This window comes from Neolamprologus brichardi, chromosome 1 (genome assembly GCF_056152115.1).
Source record: "Neolamprologus brichardi isolate AB-2024 chromosome 1, ASM5615211v1, whole genome shotgun sequence".
Taxonomy (NCBI): domain Eukaryota; kingdom Metazoa; phylum Chordata; class Actinopteri; order Cichliformes; family Cichlidae; genus Neolamprologus; species Neolamprologus brichardi.
This window is the reverse complement of record NC_142104.1, coordinates 20,123,971-20,148,776: the sequence shown is the minus strand read 5'-3', so window position 1 is coordinate 20,148,776 and position 24,806 is coordinate 20,123,971. Positions and strand designations below refer to the sequence as shown.

Genomic DNA, 24,806 nt, shown 5'->3' with positions numbered 1-24,806 from the left:
AAACTACTAAGTAACAAAGTAATGTGTCGTTGGGACAAATGTTAACCAAACCACAGGCTTGTAAAGGGGAAAAAAGGTCAAAAGGTTAAAACAGTATTTGCTGCAATAACTCCACATCCCAACAATTGAAACCGCCTGACAAAGTCATTTATATCATAGTTACTTGATTTATTCATTCCTACTTTTTAGCCTAGATGTGCTGCATATGCTGCATATCCTGTCAACAGAATTTTCAAGGACTGTTCTGAAGAATGAATTTAGGTTTACCACTGACCCCTATATTGGGTCAGTGGGATAAGAAAGTTCAACTTTGGGCAAACAGCAATTACGTAGAGTTGTGGAGAGATGAGGAAGACTAACACTTCACCTCAGCATGACAGACCGACCCTTGTGTCAATCAAGAAAACATCTAATTTTAGTTTTAAGGACCACGAAAATGCATACCAGAGATGACTCAGGCTAGTGTGAGACCATAATGTTATCTGAATATTTATTGTAATGCACTTCAGGCACTTTCATGCTGGCTTGACTGATTGGGACACTGTAGGCGCCATTTGTGTACGTGTCTTTCATTTACCAATTTAAGGAAATTATTGCTGTGGAAAGTATTAGTACAATGCAATTAAAGCCAAGATTAAATTAATTGTGGAAAATGGGAAGAAAAAAAAATGCCCCCTGAGGTCACGATAATTATTTCAATCAGTCAGAAACCTAAAAACAATAAAAATGCACACTGAAGCACATACCAGGGCTGGGACACGCAAATATTTTTATTATTTAATAAATTATTTTAAGTAATAAGCAATTGTTACATCTGCCGACAATCATTTCTCATTAACTGACTAATTATTTCAGCACTGAATTATATAGCACTAAAACTTCACTTTGACCTCTTGCATAAAATGCAGAGCCCCAACTTGAGCGCAATGTGGTGAGCCCTGTGCCTAGCACATGATCAAAGGACACTGATTTGAGGCTACATCTTCTGAGGAGATGCTTTGTTTTCCTACCGGGAATTACAGAGGAGACAGCAGGAATGAGTCTGTTGACAGAACATTGTCCGCAGGCTACATGTAATAGACTCACCCTCATGTTCAACACTGAACTTTGTGGTGCTTAGGAATGTGTTTGACCTCTCAGGCACAGTTGTTAAGATACTTCACCTCACCCAACACACATAAACAGATGAAAACCCAAGTCGAGCATAAACACAAAGACCTATTCATTTCTATTGCACAGTGTGTTGTGTATGTAACTCTCAGGGGATGATAATGTCACTTGAGTTAAAGTATTATATAAGAGATTTTTTATGGGCCTCTAAATAATTTTATTCAACCAAACTAATACCAGGTGGTCAAGTCAGAGATCAGCCAAAAATGAGAGGATTTAAAAAAAGAAAAAGAAAAAAAAAGACAATGTGTAAATAAAGTGACGGGTCACCACTCATTGCAAGAACAGGTTTAGTGACCCCTGTGAAACTCTGTTGAAGGGATTCTTCTGAAAGATATTGGTGTTTTGATGCTGCAGTACTCCAAAATCCAAAATTAGGTGCTAATCTGGTCACTTTGGAGGCGATGGCATGTGCTAGAACAGCGGTCCCCAAACCCTCGGACCGGTAACGGTCCGTGAGTCGTTTGGTACCGGGCCGCGAGAGTTGAGGCTCAGGTGTGAAATGTATGGTTTTCAGGGTTTTTTTGTTATCGTTTTTATCGTTAACTCTGTTTTCCTGGATCTTTTCACCTGTGTTATGAATAAATCTTCTTTTTTTCGGTACCGGTACTAGTTTTATTTTGTTGTATTTATCCGCGATAGGCCGGTCCGTGAAAATATTGTCGGGCATAAACCGGTCCGTGGTGCAAAAAAGGTTGGGGACTGCTGTGCTAGAATATGAACTCCTCAAACTACGTGACCTTTCATACACTGTGGGTGGTGGTGACCAGTCCCATCAGCCTAAAAAATGCATAATTCAAATGAGGTAATCACTTGATTTTGTATTCTATTTGATTGGATTTTGTCGTGTACACAAAACATAATGATTTGTACATGCAGGGTTGTGCAAAGGTCTTGAGCCACCCCTGATTTCTTTATATACTGCTAGGAAAATGCAAGTGATCTATTCAAACATCCGAGAGCATAAATGGAAATAAAAAAAACAAAAACATCATTTGTACAATTCTAAGGAGCCTGAAAGTCAATATTTGCCGTGACTTCTTTTAATCTATCACGCAGCTTGAATTCTGAAGACTACTTCTTTTAAAGTAGTCTTCAGGAATAGTTCTCTGGGTGTCTTGAAGGACATCCAAAGCTCTTCTTTGGATGTTAGCTGCCGTGTGTTTGGGATAATTGCTATGCTAAAAAAAAAAGAAAAAAAAAAGCAGTTGCTAATCAGACCTTTTCCTCATGGTATCACATGGTGGATCCAAATCTTACATTACTTTACTGCAGTTCTACCTACGCTGCAACTCTGCAAGTCCATCAGTTGTGACAAGATTAGGGCTCAAATTGTGATCGTAAATATTTTGTACTTGTAAATCAGACTGCGTAGCTGTGAACTGAGTTTTATAACCTTGTAAACCAAAATATCTCAAAATTTTATGTTTGTGCATCCAGAGATGAGAGTTTCTGTGTAAAAAAGATTTGTGTTCGTGAAAAATATTTACACAAGTTACAATTTTTTTGTTAGGTCTGTTTACAGATACAAAGGAAAAAACTTGTGTGCGAGTTTCAACTTGCAAGTACACATTTTGACCAGATTTTTCTTCCTTTCAGCTGATTGGTCAATGTCCGCATGTGCTGCTCTCACTGCTAACTAGAGCAAAGCTACAGCAGCACTGGCTGGTATGCAGTTGCAAACCATGACAGAGCCTCCACCATGTTATATAGATAGCTGCAGACACTCACTGTGTTATCTTTGGCATTTTTTATAGATTAAATAAAATACATGGGAATAAACGATGTGTTGTTACACTTTATTACTAGCAGGGATAGAACTGGTTCTTTGCTAAGCTTCCTGTTATGTGTAGACACAACATTGGTTTATGCATTGAGTTAGGTGTCTTTTTTATGCTTGACTGACCTTCATAAGCCTGGAAACCTGTTGCTCAAGAAAACTTTGAAACAAATTACCAGAACGTCTGTCTCGTTAGAAGCAAAATAATAATATGCACTCTCTCTTTTTATGTCTGTCACCTTATATAAAGATCTTTTTAATCACTAGAATCTTGAATTTTTTTTCTTGCCATGAACGCCATCTTACTTAGCAACAGATTTTTTTTTTTGCAGCCAGTAATGACATAATTTTTTTAAAAATATGTGCATAATTAATAACTCATGATTGATATTTCAATTACAGTGAGCAGCCTGTATTCGTACCTGTTGAAAAGAGAAATAAAGGCTGTCTGAGTGGGATCATTATAATCGGTTTTAACAGACTTGATTTCTTTTATGTGCCATTTGTACAACAAACAACAACAACAACAGAGAGAAACCTTTTCATCATAAACTGGCACAGGTAGAAGACATGAAGGTTTTTAAGGTGAAATTTGCAGGCATAAATTACAACTTTAACCAGCACTTTGCACTTTAATCAGCAAAAGCAAGCTTGGACAAGCTTTTGTGTTTGTTGTTCACAAATAGATAGATCAGATCAAACAGCTTTAAGTCCATGTGGTTGTCTGACAGTGTAGACTTTACAAGTACTATTAATAGAGCCCATAAAACAAGAAAGGAGAGAGTGTGTCGGAAGCAGAAGGCTTTTTGAGAGGGAACAACAGAGGAAGAATAAAAAAAACTTAATTTGATACCAATATGGTGTCAACAACTGAGCAGCTTATGGCCCTTAACATGCACTGAGATTTAAAGGGTGCTTGCAATTAGACAAGAAAACTCAGTAGTTCAAAAATAATACCAGACGGACTCAATTTTCGCCAAAGTAATACTCTGACAGTGTTGCTTCCCACCAGGACTAGTGCTGGGTAATGCTTTAACATCTTGAATATGACCGGTAACTACTTTAGTTTATGAACGAATAAATATTTAGTTAAACTAAGTATTTCTGGCACTGACCAGCAAGGGCTGCAACTATTAAACATAAAGTTAATTGGTAACACATTTCCCTACGTATTACTGTAGGACCAGGCTTTTTTTTTCTTCTTTAAATTGCCAATGAATAGGTCTTTTCCCTATTTGGCTTAAATAAGCCAGCGTCTGTAAATGCATGTCTAAAGCCACAAGAAGACCAATTGGATAACTTAATATGTTGATGGGCTAGCTGCGTGCAAGTAAATTACTCTAGAAATATGAAAATAAGCAGCCTTAGACTTATTACAGCTCACCACATTCATTTTGAACAGAATAAGCGAAAAATCAATAATCACATGGGGAGCCACATTTAGCCTTCTGCATCTTGGATTCAGGTTAACCTTTGCATCACTGTGTCAGTCATATTTACAACCTTCTGCTTAGCTAGCTTCTGTCACATGACGACTCAGTGAGGACCTTCACAGAAAAAGTTACCGAAAACCAAACATAAATTTGTTTCTACCAACAGTATTGGGGAATTTTTTTTTTTAATCACCCTATAAGGAAAAATTGTTACTTACTTCTGTTTATTTGCTAATGACCCAGACAGCAATTATCATTGCTGAAATTTGGTAAAATAAATAAATAAAACATTTTTTTTGATTGCGAAAACTCCTAGGGGGGGTCCTAAAGTTGCACTACCTTCAAAGTTAGCTAATTTACAGTATAGCATAAGGATGTGACCCAATTCTGAAAAGCGAGGTGATGGAAATGTACTAGGTGCACTGACCTCCATCTACAGACCTGGCTCATCCATACCAGATGAGTTCTTGGGCTGGTTCCTATCATCATCACTTGCCTGCAAAGATTAGAAACACATTTTTCCGAGCGCAAGTTGTAAACGCTTTTTCTTGGTGCATTCCTCATCTGTGGTTATTTAGTCTGCTGGGGGCCTGTTGTGACCGCAAAATGCTTTTCGTGCTCAGCTTTATCCACTGATGTGCTCCTTAGTGTTTGTAAAAAGCAATTTTCTTTTTCATGGAGTGGAGAAAATCTGCAAATAATAATGGTTTACATACCAGCTCAAAACAGGGCCAAAATGCAAATTGCTGAGTGGGTCTGTTAAACACTATGGTGTATCTTCATTAAAGCTTCAAAGTTGGAATTTCAGTCATTTGGCCCCTGACCAAAGTTTGTCACACACAACATAGTAGGAAAGTTAATTTCTGGAACAAGCCCCTCTTTCCTGTCCTTGCTTACCCCTCTGGGTGCTTTTTTTGTTTGTTTCTAATCAAGAAGATTTGAAAGACTTGAACATATGAATCCTATTCAACATGTTATTCAACAGTCCAAACTAAACTTGCAAATACTGTCATATCTTCAAAGTACAAAATGTGATTTTTGCAAAAAAAAAAAGAGGAAAAAAAACCCCGTCCTTTTTTCAGTGCCTTTAGTGAGAAACATCATTCCTATGCTTGCTTTGCAAACTGGGGATTGCTGTATGTCTTAATTTGAGTCCAGGCTGACACATAATGAAGAAGCATTGGTGGGGATCACTCCGGAAAGATAAAAATTCACACACCCACACAAGCCCAAAAAGAATGCTATGCGGGTCTTCAATGACATCTGGAACCACTAAACTAATAGATTCAGCTAAACGTGTTTCAGTGTTGCTATATTTAAACTCGATGAATCTTTGACAGGATACTTAAGGGATGATGCAGAGAAAACAGAGCCACCTTGGTTTCTTTTTCTCAGACACACTTAGAGTAAACTAGGGTTTGAACTCAAGAAAAAAAGAAAAAAAACTCGCCAGTCTAGACACATTCTCTTCATTTCATTTCTTGAACTACGCCAGTCACCGATGTGGTTTGTCGGCTTTGAGGAGCATTGAGCTTTGCTGCATGACACACGGTTGCTCGTATCTAAATAATGACTCCCAATGAGACATTCCTGTCGGCCACCAGCAGGCTCAGTTAGTTACACAGGAAGACGCCTGCATGCCATTCAAACCGCCCACTCACAATATGTCCGTTTGTGGCGGAATAACAGCCTCACTTGTCCTCATCTGCCTTATAAATACTGCTGCGTAAACAAAAGTCGGAATAATAGCGTCTCTTTGACCGTGACAGAGATCCTAAAGATTTCAGCTGAAGCCATACAGCCATACAGCCATCGTTTAATCAATCATTAAAAGATAAACAAACCTTTTTTCGTAAATCATCTAAAAGACGGAGACAGGACTATAATGTTAAACTTTTAAATCTTCAAATATTATATGAAAAGAATAAATTACAAACTCCACTCCACAAAAGACTCTATCCTAGTGAAAAACTTACCTCATCTAAACCTGACTTTTTGTGGAATGCCAAATGTTTGCATAAACTAAGTTTATCTTGGCATAGATATCTGACTCACATTATGCAACTTGTATGCGGTGAAGTTACAGAAGGGTCACAATTTAAAGTAAAAAACAAAACAAAAAACAACAGAGTGTCTTAGCAAGGTGTCGAGTGACCAACCCTGACAGCAGTTTTAATGCATCTTGGCACAGAGTATCTCCCTGAAACACTTCTGGATGGCTGAATACCATTCTTCCACAAAATATTCACTTTATTTGTTGTTTTGATGATGGCGATGGGGTGGAGAAAGCTGCCTAACAGATGTGGTCTAAAATCTTTCATAAGTGTTCAAGAGGGCTGAGATCTGGTGGCAGCAAAAGGCTGTAGCATGAGTCACAAGATAGGAAAAATACATGCAGATCCACTCCAAAAGGCGAGGCAGGTGACGGGCTGAAATATGTATGAAACACACTGACAAGAGCAGAGCAGTTTTATATATTTATTGCATTTCGTAAGGTGTAACGTTTGGCGTCCACCTGCTCTCCATCAGAGGACAATCAGGAAGAAGTTGGTCTGATGAAGAGCATGTGTGCTCCAAACTTTACACCCTACCAAAATGCAATAAAAAGATAAAACCTGAGTTTTGCATGTGATCACAGAATGAGTCAAATATTGTAAAACCATGCAGCGACCTCTCTGGCCCCATTGATGTGTTCATCCTGGCAATGATCACTTTCATGACAAGATAACAAAGTATTGATTTACAGTGATCTTTACCTTATAAGTCAGGGGTCTCGAACCTGTGGCTCAGTGTGACTTTGACTCAAAAAATAAAAAATAAAAAAATAAAAAATCGACCTGCAGCTGAACTTCAGTCAAAATTAAACTGAAACTGGTCAATTTTTGAAAGTTTCACTATTATTTAAGTTATTAAGTTTTGAGGCTATATATTTTATTGATTATCAAAGGAGGCTACTTTTCATTTGACTGATGCCCAAAAACAAAGAAGTCTCAAAGTGGGTGGCATAGCTTTATTCTCAAAGTACCCCAAACAGGCTGGTAGTTAGGATTAACAGTTTTAGTATTTTCAGTTCTATACTTTCTATAAAACCTACTTTTTAAATTATTGTTATTATTTTAAAACACATGGATCAACAATATTATACATGAGCTAAAACTTAATATTGTTTTGCAGAAAAAGAAGAAATCTGGCAACAAAGCTGTGCAACCGTTTGATTGTTACATTCAAGTCAAGCATTGAGGAGAGCAGGCGCTGCCTCGGTGAAGTGAGAAAAAAATGAAACAATGTACAGATGAGCAGGACAGCATCATGTGCAAGTACTGCGTTTGGATGCAAAGTCCTTTTGCTGTTTTCCCTCTCTGCTGGCTGCCTGAACCATTTAGCTTAGTCATTAAAAGCTTATCTGCAGTAGCTAATATAAATGAACAAAACAGATATAACGCAGGCGCTCGTGTCCTGTGCAGTAAGATACTGTTAACTGCTAATGTTACCCCAGAGATTGACAGTTTTCCCAGTGCTGAGAAGCAAATATTTGTTCATCCATATATTGTCCATATAAGGAAAACAGACCCCCAGTCACAGACCCCTTAGTCACCCTGCAAAAGAAAAAAGGAGGGGAACAAGCTAGTTCCCTTAACATGACTTAACAGGAAGCTGGAGAGAGAATCAGAAATGGAGACCAGATAACAGGGTGGGCAAAATGTGAAAAGGAGACGAAAGGGGTTACCCAATTAGTGACTGTGAAAAGGGTTTAAACAAACTGGAGTAAACAATTTAGCTGAAACAGGAAATGCCAATATCTGATACACAAGCTCCAAAGGGCAAGAGAAAATTCCCTGGGGTGTCATCTGTCATCTGACGCTGAAAATACTTCAGATTTCTTTTTTTTCCCTGTGACAAATGTTTCTTATGATGCAGCGCTTTCCACAAAACACGTTTCCTAACATTGAATCAGGAAGCATGTAGTGTTATTCAACAAGGTCCACCGTTAAACACGAAGTGGGGTCAGCACTTCAAACGGCACAATCGTTAGTTACCATGAAGATGGAAATATTTAGATACCAGTCAATCAGAATTAACTATCAAAGCAAAACAAGTGTACACTAAAGGTGAAATATCACAGTTCTCTTAATGAGACGTGCTGTGGAGGTAGTGGTAAAAGAGGCCAAAGGAAGGGTCAAATTTCTAGATTTTTTCCCCTCGTTACTCATAAAAGCTCAGTTTATCTAAAATACTGCGGTGAAAATGCCTTTTTGTTGCGAGAGGTCAGAGGAGAATCGCTAGACTGCTTTTATGCTGACAGCATGGCAACAGTAACTCAAACACTTGCTACAACCAAAGTATGCAGAAGAGAATCTCTGAATGTACAACACATCAAACCACAATGAACCAGACGGCTTGTAGTAGTGGAAGAACAGGGAACTGAGGCTACGATTTCAAAGGGCTCAGCAGAATAGGACAATTTTAAAAAAAATGGGAAAATCTTGTCTGGTTTGGTGAGTCGATATTTCTGCTGTGACATTAAGACGGTAGGGTTAGCATTTGGTGTAAACAACATGAAAACATGAATCCATCCTGCCTTGTATCAATAATGATAGAATTTCTGAGCCATGTTTCCACCCCCTTGTTGCATCTATGCTACAAAGAATTAAGGCTAAATAGCAGGTGAGTGTAAACTGGCACTAAGTGATCAAAACTTTTAGAACCCTTGAGCCCATTTGTGAGTACAGAAGTAGGTATCATGACTTGCCATTTCCACCCCCTGAGGAAAAGCTGTTCCGTCCCAGTCCTTTTTGGGAAATCGCTGAATTATCTTTCCACATCCCTCTCCTGAACCTGCAGGTAAAAGCAAAGACAAAGACTGGTCAATCATTACAGAACACGTTTAGTGCATTAACATAGATTAAACAGGGCAAGGTTTAGTTTAATATTCACAGTGTAAAATTACTGTTCAAGTCTCAAGCACTGTACGGCATCAAGAAGGCACACCCGTGCTTTAATGTCAATACCAAAGTGGATCAACAACGCCAACACACAGGGCAGAAAACAACCTTTAAAGAACAACAAATCAACTTTACATCTAACCATTTTTTTGTTAAGGGATGGATGCTTCTGAATGTAACCGTGTAATCAGCAAGTATAACCACACGGTACTCTACATTGTGTTTTAACAGAAGAAACTGATCCATTTTTTTTCCAAAGAGAACTTTCATACAACAAAGTAACACATATTTATGAAAGAAATCCAGAAACAAAAAAAAAGTCATTAATGTATATGTATTTATGTATATAAGTCAACCAATTCAGCAACATGTTGATATGTAATATAACAATACCTCAATTTAAAGATTTCTCTTTATCAACAAATAACAAATGAAAGTCAGCATGAAAGGATGTAACGTGCAAAAAGGTCATTACTTAGTTTCTCCTTTATCTGGAAAAAAACCCAAATCATCTGACGATTTCTAAGAAAAGTCATTTAAAAGTGTTTTCACAACAACCAGGAAGTGAGAAAATGCTGAGAATTAATAACAAGATTTTTTTCTCCCTTTTTTACCTGTAAAAGGGAACTGAAAAAAAGATCGTACTGAAAAAAAAATACATATAGAAAATACTTTTTTTTTTTCATATAGAAAATACATTTGTAAAAAGAAATTTAAAATGTTATGCGTGAAAGTCAAATAGGTTGAAAGGATGAGGATAAATGTATCAGAGAACTGGGGAGCAATTCATGCCAAACAAAACATGAACTACCGAGTTTCATCAAATCAACCCCTTCAGGAACTGGAAGTGTTGTCTGTTTTTCAGTATTTCCTTTTTTTTTTTTTTTGGAGACAAGTCAGCAAATGTGGCAATGTTTTCTGTAAAATCTTTTAGTTTATTTCTGGATACCAGTTAATACAAAAAAAAAAAAAAAAAAAAAAAAAAAAACTACCTTATTAAATAAAGATATTTAACCACATGGAAAAAAATCATCTGCTTGGTTCCTTCAATTTATCTGCTTTAACTGAAGATACGCTTCAAATAAATTGAGTCGGTGTGAGACGGTATGCTAAAAGAATCAAATCATGGTTATTGAATGCCACCTATCTTTTCGTGAATGATCTTCCAGCATCGCTGCAGTATTATCATCAAAACCAATTCAATAACTCTGAAATGCATTCTTGCAAAGTTGGTGAAAAACTTGTTGTGGATAGAATAATGAAAAAAGTCCTGGTGAGACTGAGTAAGGCAAGATGTTTAAGGAGGAATGCGTGTGTGAGAGAGACATGAAAATTACAACATTAACACAAAGCAGATCACAGGACTCAGAAGGCCTGTTTCAGTGATAGCGTATGGACAAGCAAATACTAAGACAACATTAAGCTTATGGTGTGTGTGAGAATACTTTAAGTTATTTATCAGTACACTTATACACGCTTTTATGGAGACTAAAAGCATTTAAACCCTAGGTGGTAATTTTGTCACTGAAGATGTACAGTGAGGACAGTCTCCACTTAAATTCATATTATAAAAACCCACTGCTCCAAGCTAAAGTCCATAATTAATCTTAAATGCATATTACTGTGAAGTGAATACATGAAATTACTGAATGATCTGGTCAACCTCACTAATGGGAAGTTCACTACAACTGCTATAGATTGGTATCCAGCTCTCTGTCCCCACTATGTACTCTAAGTGTGGATGGCATTTATTGGTACATTACATTGTAATGCATATGTATATATGCTTTCCTGCCAACATCAACAATTTCTTTAGGAAAATAACAAAAGTGAATGGCAGGGTTTGTTAGTGGTGACAGAGAGCTGGATTCCGATCTATAGCAGTTGTCGTGAACTTCCCATTAGTGAGGTTGACCATCTAAAGCTCTACCGCTGAAATAACTCCCTCACCGATTTCCCCCAGGACCCCATATGGCCGGGTCTTGCAAAACCCCAAAACCAAAATTAGATGCAATAATTCACTTATGCAAAAACAATATGTATTTAGGACTTGATATATGACTGCAGCATTCTTGTTTAGCAATGTTGAAGGCTAATAAAAAAAAAAAAGCAGCTTTTATCTAATTAGGGAAAAATTCCCCCCACTTAACATGCCAAAAACTGTTTCACAACATACACTTTGTCACAATGTATTGCCTGACCCCATGACTTCATCTTCACGTTATTTTAAACTCTTAGTCACTCTCTGACAGTTAGGACACCCTTTCTATTCATCGGCCAAGAGAAAATTGCCTTTTATCAGGAGAGTACGAAAGAAACAGACAGAAATTGAATACATGTGTCTCGTTTTTTGGAATCCTTTTAACTAAACTGTATAAATAGCCCTACAGAGGTTTTTTTGTTTATGCAATCAATAAAAAATGTTGTTTTTGCTGTCACATATGGCGCTGAACATTTTTTGTAGAATCTCGATAATTAAAACACACTTCGAAAATATTTTTGAATTTACTACATGGAAAAATTTAAAAACAAAAAAATTTCCACATGCCACAATCAAAAGCATGATGTAAGTATTGGCTAGCACTAGAATCATATGAAACAGTTACAATGGTTAGGGAAATCAAAACCAAGCAATGTGCCTTTTAAACATAATTTATAACCTGCAACTTTAATTTCAGACAGTAAAAAAGAAAAAGAAAAACCCTCAAGAAGCCACACAAGGACATTTCTTGATGGATTTGAATATATTTTATCTTAGGATGTGTGAGGACACTGCACAGCATCGTATAGTAAGTACATTCTGTCAGTGCTGTTAGGAAGAGCGCCAAAGCATAAGCAGCACCTGTCAAGCTCAGCATAGGAATAAACAGGGAGGTTCTTCGAAAGTCTGCATTTGTATGTGTACCTGTGCTGCAGCTAGGCTAGCAGCTTACGACAGCCTATCAAATATGGGTGTAACACTATGCATACTCCTCGTGAAATGCACTCACGCCCATTCAGAGACAATTACTGTCAGAGATCTATTTATGTCTCCATACTTGCTCTCCTGGGACAAGCTCCACTTGGAACGTTTCGACGCACCAGCTGCTGTCCGTCAGCTATAGCATGCTAGCCTTGAATCCTGACAGTTTTATGGCGTGCCGAGTGTCAACTGACCTTGTTGCACGACCAGAATCTGTAACTTTCCTGCATACTCGGCACAGATTAACCAATCGGCCACCATTTGGAGTTCAAAAGTCAGATATCAGAGACTGTAATTGAAAGATGGGCAAAGCTTCTGGAGATGAGAAATTATGTCTGTGAGCTCAGTGTACACTTTTCTGACGAGTTTATGGTCTTTATCACTTATTTTAAGTCTTTCTGAATACAATGTGATGTTCGTTTTTTAATTTTTTTTAATTTATTTTTTATTTTGTAATAATGTTGGTCCCATCAGAGTCACTTTGCATCACTATACAAATACATTTTGATGTGCAACAATTTCCGTTTCTTATCAAGGTTTTCCAGTCCCCCGCCCCCCACCAAAAAAAACAAAACAAAAAACAATCAACATAAGCCACCAGTGATAGTGTAAAACCGACTCAGTGCACTTCAGCAGTCCTAAAGCAACACAGTCAAATGCTGTGACTCAGCAAGCTATTCAACAGACTGCTTATGAAGCCCCTGTGTCACAGTTTGGCAATAGGTCATATGCCAAGGGAAGCCGAATTGCTTGAACAAACAGGGAAAAAAAAAACCCAACTGCAATACATTATCAGAGTGACATGAGATCCTACAGCTGCAGCATTCATGCAACAAGCGCCTCAAGCCTGCTGTCAGCAATGCCATGAAATGTAGACCGCTGCAAAGCAACTAATTAATCATGCTGAAGCACTTTGGCCTTAATGGGACCGATGGCCTGGATTCGGAATTGTATGCAGAGTATTGCGCAAAGGTTTTAGGCACTTGAGATGTTTAGATTAATTCAGAAACATGCAGGGAGAGCCGTAAAAATTATCTTCAGCCACAACAAGTTGAAGGAGACCTGCAACACAGACGGTATGGGGTGGGGGCTGCGGGGGGTAAGCCTTAATCTAACATCACACAAGCTATGTACAAAAGGAGGCAGAAGACAGTGAGACTGCCTAAGTCAATGATACTGTTTGAGTTGACTGGAACCACTTAGGGAATGGATTTAACCTCACACTCAGGTAACGTCCTGCCATCTATCTACCAGCTGCTGTTGCGTGAGAGCGAGAGCGAGAGAGAGACAGCCACAGACATGTTTATTTCCTACTTAATGCATTAAGAGAAAGTAAAACGTGCTCCGCGAGCTGAAGAGCCTCATTCACATACAGCGATCGACAACTTTGTCTGCGTCTCATGTGCTCTGCAACACGCTCTCCCCTCACACACGCTCAGATTAATACCAGAATACGACAGAGCAGTGCAGGAAATAGCTAGCCTCTGGATGAACTCATTTACATTAAGCATTCATTTTTTAAAAATCAATCAAACAGACAGAAACTCCCTCGGTCTGCTTTTTCTCATTTTGAAATGCTGAATGTATCAAATTCCCACATGCATTCATTCAAAAAGACTGCAAAGGTGTGAAATACAAACTATTGCCTTGACTGGCAAGTTGTACATGTTATCACTCTGGTCATCATTGGCCCTGAAGTTCATTGGCAAAAACCCTAGGACCTACCTGCGAAGTTCTTTAAAAACACTGTGCATGCGTAGCAAGGAAAGCTGTGTACCACTGATACCAAGTCAGAGAGTTAAGTGACAAAAATAATTTGCGTCATTAACTTAGAAAGCATTGATGTTTTCCATTTACAGGCTAAAAGCAAAGAGAAGCCTGATGTTGTTTACACTATTGCCACGGAAAAGCATGTGCAGATATATCATGGCTTGTGCTGGTAGAACACCAGTCTGCCTGACCGTTACGTCTTCAGGTTTTTACAGCTCCTCTAATTGAAATCACATGCTTCGAGTCCTCCAGGTTCTAATTTTCAACCGCAGATGAAAATAAATGACAGAATTCCTCGCATTCCACGAGGCTGCACTCTCGTATTAAAACAAGCCGTGCTTTCAAATACGGCCCCCCTGATAACTATAAAGAACCCCATTGGAGAGGATAATAGAACCCAGGCCTGAATGCGAACATGCTAATTTGAACATCCGCTGGCACGACACGAGGGGGGGATACAGTTCAAAATCAACGCTTGTTTATTTATTTATTTATTTTACAGTTTTTTGGCATGAACTAAAATTGCCCAAGCCCACGGCACGCGTGTGTACGTTTAAAAGCACGGCGCATTTCCAGCTCAATAAAGCACAACCTCCGTGTGGTATGGCCCAACAAGAGGGCTGAAAAAAAAACAAACAGAAAAAACAAAACGTGAAATAAACGATACATACAAATAATAATTTTTAAATGTCTTCGGGGACTAACTTACTAGGAACACTAAATATTGGTGAAACAGCCTTTAGTAAGTGTTTAATAAGGAGATATGCACATTACAGAAAAAACATTAAAAGCATAGATCTCGTAAACTGACACTTCGACCCCAGCAAACTCTTATCAAGGGCTTATAAAAAAACAAAAATATTCCAAGTGTCCAGGAGAAAGGGGGAAAAACATGGCTGTTCCTGTTTGTTGTCTTCCTAAAATCCTTTATGTTTAGCTTTAAACTGACCCCTTTCTTTGTAGTTTGTAGCTAATTTGAAAAAGCCCAGTGATTTGTTTGACAAGCGTAAAAAAAGGATCATCATTTGGTCAAATCTAATCGGCCACTTAAGCAATCCTTACGCCTTGATTATAGTCCACTTTGGACACAAATGGCTGGAGAATCAATGGCTGAGTAGTTTTACACTTCTTTGAAATCTCCTTCAAGTCCACCGCCTGGGGGCGCATGCTCAGTTGGTGCATTGGAATATATATTCTCTCCGGACGAGTCCACGCAGTCACACAACAGGCAAGCACATCTGAAACTGGCAATTTTTTTGCCCCGAGGACCAAAGTGGATACCAGCAGACACGGAAAGTATAATCTCGCCTTTAAACTAAACTCTAGATTTGCTAGAGTCGGTGCTGTCAGTGGTCACTGACACAATTGCAACAGGTATTTTGTTTGTAAATGCAGAAACTCGAGAAATCTGTGGAAATATTTAGGAAACAGTCATCACACTCAGATGGCGAAATGATCGCTTTTCGACTGCCTAGTTTGAAGCTCCCCTGTCAATGACCCGGAGTGTTATGTAAGCAGCCTGAAGCTCATGCACGATAATATTTGATATAAAATATGATCATTGTTTAAAACGTTGCTTAAAACTGACTATACAGTAAATAGCTGCAATGCAAATCACAAAGGGCAAAAGATTCGAGTCGCTATCTCAGAGGAGATGTAAGAGGTGGCACGGAAGTGCTGTAACACCATGGATATCCCCATCGCCTTGTGGGCAGCTCAAGAAATACAATATTTTGGATTTGATATTGGATCTGACTCTACATTGGGTATTGATTAAATCTATCGGCGATTTTACTGAACAGAAAACTGTGACAAGACGAATAAAAAAATGCTTTAACTGTTCTATTATTAAGTTTAATACATTTCTCACAGTTCACTAAATTATTTTTATAGGGATTATTAAATTCTATAGCCATTCTGCAGAGTTTCATGCAGTCTTTCTCCACACACACACAGAAATATGTGACTTAGATCGAATGAACCTAATAATTTATTACTCAGTTGCGTGATTTAGCACAGTCCCAACAACAAGTGGGAAAAAAAAAGTTGTTAGTCTTTCTTGATTAGAGCAGATGTTTCTCCTCTTAAAAAGAAAAAAAACCTCAATTTATCTTTCTGATTTATCTTCCTGCTGTTACTGTTGATAAAATACAGCCAGATGCTCATTTTACCATGTATGGAAAGGCCACCAGTGGACTCTGCCAGTTTACGTAACATGCACGTCACCGTCTAACCTCATTTTGGCCCAGGCACTTACACAGGTGGAACCTTCTGGAACGGGTTCACAGGTATGGCTAATTCACTTTCTGTCACTTTACTGTCACTACCCGAATATAAGGAGAAATTCCATGCATAAACCTAAAAACATGATTTACTTTAAGCTATTACAGTGAATATATAATCATCGTTTGAGCATAAACATTCTGCTGGATCTGCTCCATCCATAAGAGTTTAGGTTGACAATATAGTCTCCAGATGTGAAGAAATATGGCTATGGTAGCAATCTTCTTTATTCAAACAGTCACAGTGTGGGGAGCAGCTCCTATTGTCTGAATAGCACCACAGTCGACGATGCTCAGTCACAGTTAACCTGACGATAAACATGTTTTCAAATCCTCAGCTACTATAGAGATCTCCTGTATGAAAACATTTGCATGCAAATTCTGTAAAAGGCCAAATCTTTCCTGTAACATCATCATCGTAGTACACGGAGGCCCAGTTTGACCTCAAAGTTGACCACGTTCAGGAAACTAACTTGTTCTGGATGTCCTGTGTTCAAGATATGCAAAGAAGTGAGCTTTGGTTTTATTTGCATGGTGAAGGGTACCACAGATTAGACAACTGTTGATGTCACAATTAGCTGAGATCAACAGCTAATTCAGGAAGCTTAGTACAAACATGCAAAAAGATAAATTCCCTTTAGGTCATGCCCAGGTCAAAAGCCAGGAGAGGAGCTTTAGACAATTACAGTCAGTGCAAAAGAAAGTTTTCACAAGAATCTGTGAATTCCTGTGAAAAACTAACCTAGCGGCCAAGTGCTGCTAATCAAATGCACTTAATTGACTGGTCATTAGCAAGTGTGACTATAAAAGCAGAAGTTTTGGCAGTTTGCAGGTGTGGAGCATTCAGTTGTGAGTTAATACAATACCACAATCTTCCCAGGAGTCCCAGTAAATTCATCCCAAGGTCAGACCGTGCAGTGCTAACCCAAGAGCTACAGCCTCCACAGACCTCAGTTAGCATGTTAAATGTTAAGTTCATGACAGTACAATTAGAAACAGACCGAATAATTACGGAGATTAGAGAGACCTTCTCTCTAAAAAAGAACAACACAGCTTAAGTTTGCAAAGTTGCACCTGAACAAACCGCAAGACTTTTGGAACAATGTCCTGGACTGACGAGACCAAAGAAGATATGCCTGGCCATAATGCATGGCACCATGTCTGGTTTAAACCAAACATGTCAGCACACACAGTTCGTACCAACTGTCAAGCACAGTGGTGGAGGCGTGATGATTTGGGCTCGTTTCCAACCACAAACACCTCTGAATACCAAAGTACTCTAGCATCTGTGTGACAGTTAAAGCATGTCCCAAACTAGGTTATGTAGCAGGACAATGATCCCAAACACAGCATCAAAGAATGGCTGAAAATAAAAGGATCAAGGTGTTTCAATTAACCAGTCAAAAACCAGACCTCAACCTTGCTGAAATGCTGTGTTAGCACCTTAAGAGAGTTAGGCATAGGCCACTTCAGTGTGAGAGAGCTTGATAAAGTAATACAGAAAATCTGCTAAAGGTGATTCAAGATGGTGAATCACGTTGAGCACTTGAGTTTCTTACAGGACTGCATAGAGACCTTTGAAAGCTTTTCACATGACAGCAACTTCCTGAAATGTGGATTACAGTTTTGTCCGCCTCCTCTATGCTCACAGCTTGAAAGCGTTGTTTTCCATCTCAAAGAATAATTTAAACCAGTTTCGATATTCCACAGACAAGTGGTCCCCAGTGGGTTTCTACAAACTAAATAAACATTTAAATATACTAATCAGTCAAATTCTCACCAGTTCCACTTTCACTCAGCTCATGAAAACTAAAGGCTGTGCTGCTCTCTTATATTAATGTCTTACTCATGATTCAGGCGGTGCATGTGGTGGCAAGCAGTTCAATCCAAAGAATTACTCCCTTTTCTAGCTTTCATCAAACAATTAGGTGCAATTTATTTTACAGCCTTCGGTTACATGTGTTGATATAATTCTTGAGACTCGTTTGTTTATAACAATGGCAATACATACACTGAGTTTATTTAGGATCAATACTGTATCCATTCCAATGTTTTACAGTATTTTGTGTTGATCGAGCTGTATCCTACCAACCCGTTTCATCTGTCTCAATATATTTATCCTTAAAATGTCACAGCGAAAATGGTCCCTGCCATGAACTTTACTGTAATTTGCATAACCACACAAATCACAATGCTCTAATTGTTTAACACCTTTCAACACACTGTGACTGGGGCAACAGGAGCCAGTGGAGTTTCCCTACATATCAGTTTTAAACTTCAACAGAGAGGAAGGAACTCCCCCATTGTGGTCAGGGTTCTTTCCACCACAAAGTTTAATTTCAAACGAGGCGCTGCCAAATGTGGAGCCCAAAAGAAAACAATCAATGGAGGCAGCGAATCCAAGTGTAAAAGCAGAAGTGAGTCAATTCCACATCTGCCATCTTACTCAGTGCAAGAGCCATAAACTCAAAACTTTGTTAACAGACAGTCTCTCTTGGTGATGAAAAATGCAAGGACTGGTAATCAGGGTGCAGGAGAGCCTAATTTTTCTGCTGACGGGATTTACATAAGGACCTAAAAGGATTTCAGGATTACAGGAGCAGTGTCACAAATGTTAAAGTTGAAACAAATATTTATTTTATCAAGTAACTAATTATACACTGGAACAGCAGATATTAAAAAAGATGGATATTAAAGGTGTAACCTGTAATTAACTTTTCTAAAAAAAATAAAAAATAAAAATAAACACTTGAAACACTATAAATCTTCTTAACAACTGGCTGTTTTGTGTTCCCCTCATTAAGATAGATGACAAAAATAAAGAACTGTGAAGTGCGGATTGATGTTGAGACAATTTATATTCTACTGTCCTTGGTAACCGTTATTATCTTGTCACTAAACTAGAAGAAAAATGGAGAAAGTCACTGCAAGCCCATTTTAAAATTTATTATTCACAAACCTCAAACTTTCAGCAAATTTTGTTAAAAAAAACAAACAAAAACAAAGGAAAAAAAAGAGTATTCCAGAAACACAGAGCCAGCCACCATTTTCAATGTGTTTGTTACCACTAACAACAAAACAGACCACATAACTTAGATAATTACTGATTTACAAAGAAAAACGACACATGGCAGCACTTTATAATCCACATACATCGTGAAATTAACATCCCTGAACATCAGTGGAGCACTGACGTTACAATTATGTAGTCACAGCTAGTACTTACTAATCTAACATCAGGAATAAATGCCTTCCGGATAAAGCCATGTCAATATTGCAACAAAGTTTGTAATAAAGGCCCAGTGTGTCTTCGTCCCAAACTGTTATGCACCCATTGCTCAGTTCAGTCCTTCCTGTGCACATTTACTGTCATAAATGAATTCTCAGTACTGTGCAAAAGCTTTAAGGCATCCCTCATTTCTTTAAATTCTGCAAGGAAAATAAGAAAAAGGCGCAGTAATCATAACAGTTCATATTTAGTATCACCACCTTTATACTCCAGATCTGGTCCTTTAGTTGACCCATCTAATGTTCCTCACACACAAATCATCACAGTGGAAGCCATTCATAACAAAGGGAAAAAGGGAAAAAGGCTGGGGTATGTAATTACACGAGAACTGGGCTGAAAATCAGTAGCAACAACTCTCATGGAGTGACACATTTGAAATTCTTAGTCCAAATTTGCATTTGTCACGCTATAAGATCATCAAATTGCACAGAGAAGGTCAGGAGAGAGGTACAACAGTGAGCCTCTACAGCCTTCTGTAAAACACAGCGGAGGCTCTGTCATCTGAATTTCAGCCATTGATCTGGGGAGGGGGGGGGTCCTGTTAAAATTGATTGAATTATAAATACAGAAAAATGCCATGAAGATCTCGAACCAGCATACTATTCCATCTGGAAGCATCTGATTGGCAGTGGCTTCATTTTTCAGCATGAAAATAATCCCAAACAACAGCGCCACTGCATTAAAAGCATACATGAATAACGGACGGTGGAATAGCATCAGTCTCCCCAGAGCCGAGACCTCAACCCATTTCCATGTATGATCATGCAAAAAGAAACAAAGGATAGCTCAAGACATAGCACAGTAATATAAATGTAAAAGCATTGTTTTTTGTGATAATATGCACTTAATGATAAAACGAATGGCCCATGTCAATCAGCCCCACTGAACGAACTGCCTGCGTCATTTTTTCCAAACCTAACTTGTTTTATTATCAAATTCCTATTTGGAACAAAAGTTTTTGTTCCATATAGAAAAAGCTCCAGGAAAAGTTCTATATTTCAAGCAGTCTCTAACAAGCTCCTTAACTACGCAGGCATAAACAGAAGACAAGAAGGAACCACAAAGCTACGGATGTATGACTGCATGTCAAATAGTGCTCGAACTTGAAAAAGGATGTGATTCTGTAGATGAAACTACAACCCTGCGTGGTGCCGATCAACACAAGCAAAACAAGAAATGGTCTAATGACAAAGTTAAGCGAAAGTTTAGGAAGACGGCCATTAAGATAAACCTGAGAAGCAGCAATATATGGCGTTTAGAAAGCATTTCCAACCTGATTGAATAACTGAGCAAATAAGGGGACAAAAGATTGAAACTCTTAACAGTAAAAGTGACATCATTTTTAAAGAAAGGCCAATGTGCTTCCCTTGAAAGTGGGTTCAAAAGGCAGCACAAACACACTTGTTGCAACAAAAAGTCAATTCATGGAAGTTTTGGACAGAAAAAAAAACTGGCATGGAATTATAGCTGGTTGACCTATTAAAAAAAAAAACTTCCATCTAACTATTTTTCCAAAATTTCCATGTTACTGATATGAAGACAACTTACTGTGTTTTTCTAAATATACTTAAGTAAGTTTATAGTTACAATTTAGATCAAATCTTCTAGTTGGCAGCTTCGCATTTCTTGCATAACTGGAAGTTACGTTTGTTAGAAATAAACCAAACCCCAATACTCTCCCATTTGCCAGGTTACAGCTTCTATATTGCACTATTATTAAAGCTGGGAGCAGCCATTTATCCTTGATAGAGATCTCCGAGATACACATTTAACGTCTACATCTAACAACATTTTACTCTTACAACTAGCTGAGCATCATTCCCATTTGGGATATTACGGGAATCTCATCAACCCAGCAACCGGCTGAATCCATGCCATCACTGATTGCCTAATCAGACATGTAGGTAAACCTAATAGAACAGAACATACGAAACTTTTGCAACACACCACTCATGACATTACAATACAAACACAACGTGGCTCAAAGAGTTGGCAGTTCGTCTTGTAACCGGAAGGTTACAAGATATGGCAGCCTCGCTTCCCTCCACCAGTGTGTGAATGTGAGAGTAAATGAATATTGGAATTGTACCAGTGCTTTGAGGGGCCCAAAAAGCGCTATATAAATGCAATCCATTATTATTATAATTCTTGTAAAACCACTTGAAATTAAAAGAGAGAACCTTTGCTTCTGTTTTGCCAGGAATGCTCTTATCTAGTCTGTATCTTGAAACCAGCCTTAATGTGTTTCTGCAGACCGTGATCCCACCGTAATCAGAGAAACAGCTTCTGTGTGCAGTAATGTTGTGGTCATCATTAAAAGAGAAAATCCAGGAGGGGAAATACTCTGGAACCCAAAGCTTTTCCAACTTATAAACTACTCCTTAACTATGCTCAGAGTTGTTACTCTTAAATCTTAGGCTGAACTAACAAGTGGATGGACTCTGGCACAGAGCTTTCCAGGCAGTAGCAGAAGGTTTCCAGTGTGTGGCCTCAGAATTAAAATTTTGCATTTTGCAGATGATGTGGTACTTGTGGCTTCACTGAGCAGTGACCTCCAGCTTGAGGAGAGGAGGTTTGCAGCCGAGTGCCAAGCAGCAGGGATGCGAATTAGAGAATGAGAATTGTTTGAGTTGAGCTGCAAGTGACCTGAAGAGTATGGATACAAAAAGCAGAAATAAGCTTCCTGTGAAGGGTGTCTGGGTATTATCAGTGATCAGGAAAATACGTTTTTTGGATGTTTTGGAGAGCCACTACTCCTCAAAAAGAGACAGTTTAGGAGGTCTGGGCATCTAGGATGCTTCTTGGATACCTTAGCGGGAGGAGGCCCAAGAACGGACCCAAGTCACAATTCGGCTAGCTTGGGAATGCCTCTGTATCTCCACAGATTAGCTGGAAAAGCTCTGCTCTGCTTGGACTGCTGTCCCCACGACTCAAACAAGGAAGAGTCCAAAAACAGATGGCTGCGTGGATTCATATTACTAGTATGCCTGATAATTACACATCTAAAGCTGCAGACTTGCATCTATCAGGGTACCAATAGCATTATCCTATCTTTAAAAGATAGCAGTAGATGGAAGTATTTTGCTCTTATGGAAGGTCTTCTTTCTTTGTTTTGTTTTTTTCAGGACTGTGCTTGTTACATAAGCCGTTGCCCAATGTCCAAACTCAAAAATCCAGACCAAACACATTCCAAAAGCAGTTTGATTCAATAAAAAGTGATGATACACCACCAATAAATTGTTTCAGAAAAGCAGCTGGGCAGATGCCTCTTTTTCACTTGGCAAATTGCAATTTATGGGGAACCGCAAGCCAAACCCTATATAAACCTTTGCCAGTAAAGGGAAACAGCGCCTTAATGCAAAAGGAAAAAGCCAGGATACACTGCGGGTTCGATACAGGCTGCATCCTTCAAACGCGGCGCTTTCACATTCCAACTCATTCGTGAAAATAATTCCAGGGTTTATGGCTCATGACACTGGCCCCCAGGGACACAGACTCAGGTCCAATTTCTAAAAGAGGAATCTGCCGGTTATATTCCTTGCTATCAGACTGACGACTGCACATAATTTTTTAGGTACATGTCAGAGGTACATAAATGACAAAAGTGTGTGCCAGCTATAGGTTCAACCAACAGCAACAAACTCTGGATTTAGAAGGGGCCAAACTTCAGTGTTTTATTGCTTGTTTTAAATCACTTCAGTCTGGTGGACCAATCGCACAATAAGCGTGATCTGAAATATATTTCATGAATTGGGTCATCTGCCTGGTAATGAAAATATCACAAATAGTCTAGCTGGATTTATGTTGACACTCAGGGGACACAGAAAAGAAATAAAACAGCAATTTAAGCAAGTTACTGAAACTGGGTCATGCGATTCCAAAGAAAAACAAAAGGCAGACCTTAGTAACAAACAACAGCATACATGTGGAATTACGGTAAACAAAAAATACAGTGTACAGTATTGCAACTTCAGCCTTACCTACTTGCATGCATGAGCTTGCATTAGAAAAGCTCCACTGCCACCAATTTAAATACTTACCTGACTTTAAAAGCATTAATGTCTTACTATTACAATAATAACCAACAGCCATTCATTATTTTAAAAGCTGGAGTCGAATTTTACTACAAACTGAGCCAGCCTAAAACTCAACAGATTGTGGGCTCTGTGTTATTTCCAGCAGATCCATTCGTAGTAATCTAACAATGAGAAGTGGGTCAGGGCAGTGGAGCAAATGCCAGCACAGCACAGGAGGGTTAATGAGGACCCATGTAGGGATCCCTGGTTTGAATTAATGAGCGAGGTGGCCAGGAAAAATCTGCCGTCTAGACAAGCTGCTGCACATTACCGTGAATAGCATGCCTTCAATGAAAACACTCTTCTCACTCAAGTCATCGCTGTGGAGAATTCATCTGTTTATTTTCCTAACAAATATAGAAGGCAGTGCGATTTTCAAGTTCTGCTGCTTACAGACACGGGCGTTCCTGCAGGACTGGTGTCCAAATCATCGCCCGATAGGAATACAATTCTGTCAGGACTTCGGGAATATTTTTGTCCCCCAGAGAGGCTTCCACAGAGATAAGACATAATCAGCCACAACTCATGCTAGTGGATTTTTACAGCTCTCTCTCTCTCCCTGCAGCTGACTTGTTCATCATCAGGAGGCAGGCAAAGAAAAGACTTAACTCGTGGCCCCTGCGTCTTCTTGTGGCGAGACCATCTGAATGTGAATCCATTCAGACTCTTCGGGTGACGCCAGGAACATTTTGTCCCCGGAGCACAAAATATTCATTTGTCAGTTGGTGCCGGGGTGCACAGAGCTGATGAAAAGCACTGTTTACCTATTATGCAAAGCAAGCGATGGTGACTGAGGGGATTCAGCTGCTCCAGCCCCCTTCTGAAAGCACATGGCACTGAACGGATGCCATTGAAAAAGTGGCCGGGAAATTTTCTTTTATATCCTCAATGCAGATTAGATCAGTTTTTTTTTTTACTTTCTCCAGGCAGCTCATTATGCATCACTTTCACAGGATAACAGTGCATCATGAGAAGTGATAAACTGCAAAGTACCATTCATGCTCTGTGCACAGCACGAACAATGCGTGCAATGCCAAGATGTTTTCATGGATTTATCTATGAATGCTTGGAAATGTGTGCAAAGCTGTTTCCTGTCTTGGA

At 38.8% G+C, this 24,806-nt stretch overlaps 1 protein-coding gene across 2 annotated transcripts in view; it reads right to left on the bottom strand.

The window, feature by feature from the left end:
* Positions 1-24,806, bottom strand: part of sbf2 (SET binding factor 2) — a 103,868-nt gene that overhangs the window by 78,084 nt on the left and 978 nt on the right. For both annotated transcript variants that reach the window (XM_006780170.3, XM_006780171.3), the window contains exon 2: positions 9,134-9,219. In XM_006780170.3, the coding sequence (XP_006780233.2) occupies positions 9,134-9,219 (86 nt within the window). The remainder of the gene's footprint in view (positions 1-9,133; positions 9,220-24,806) is intronic.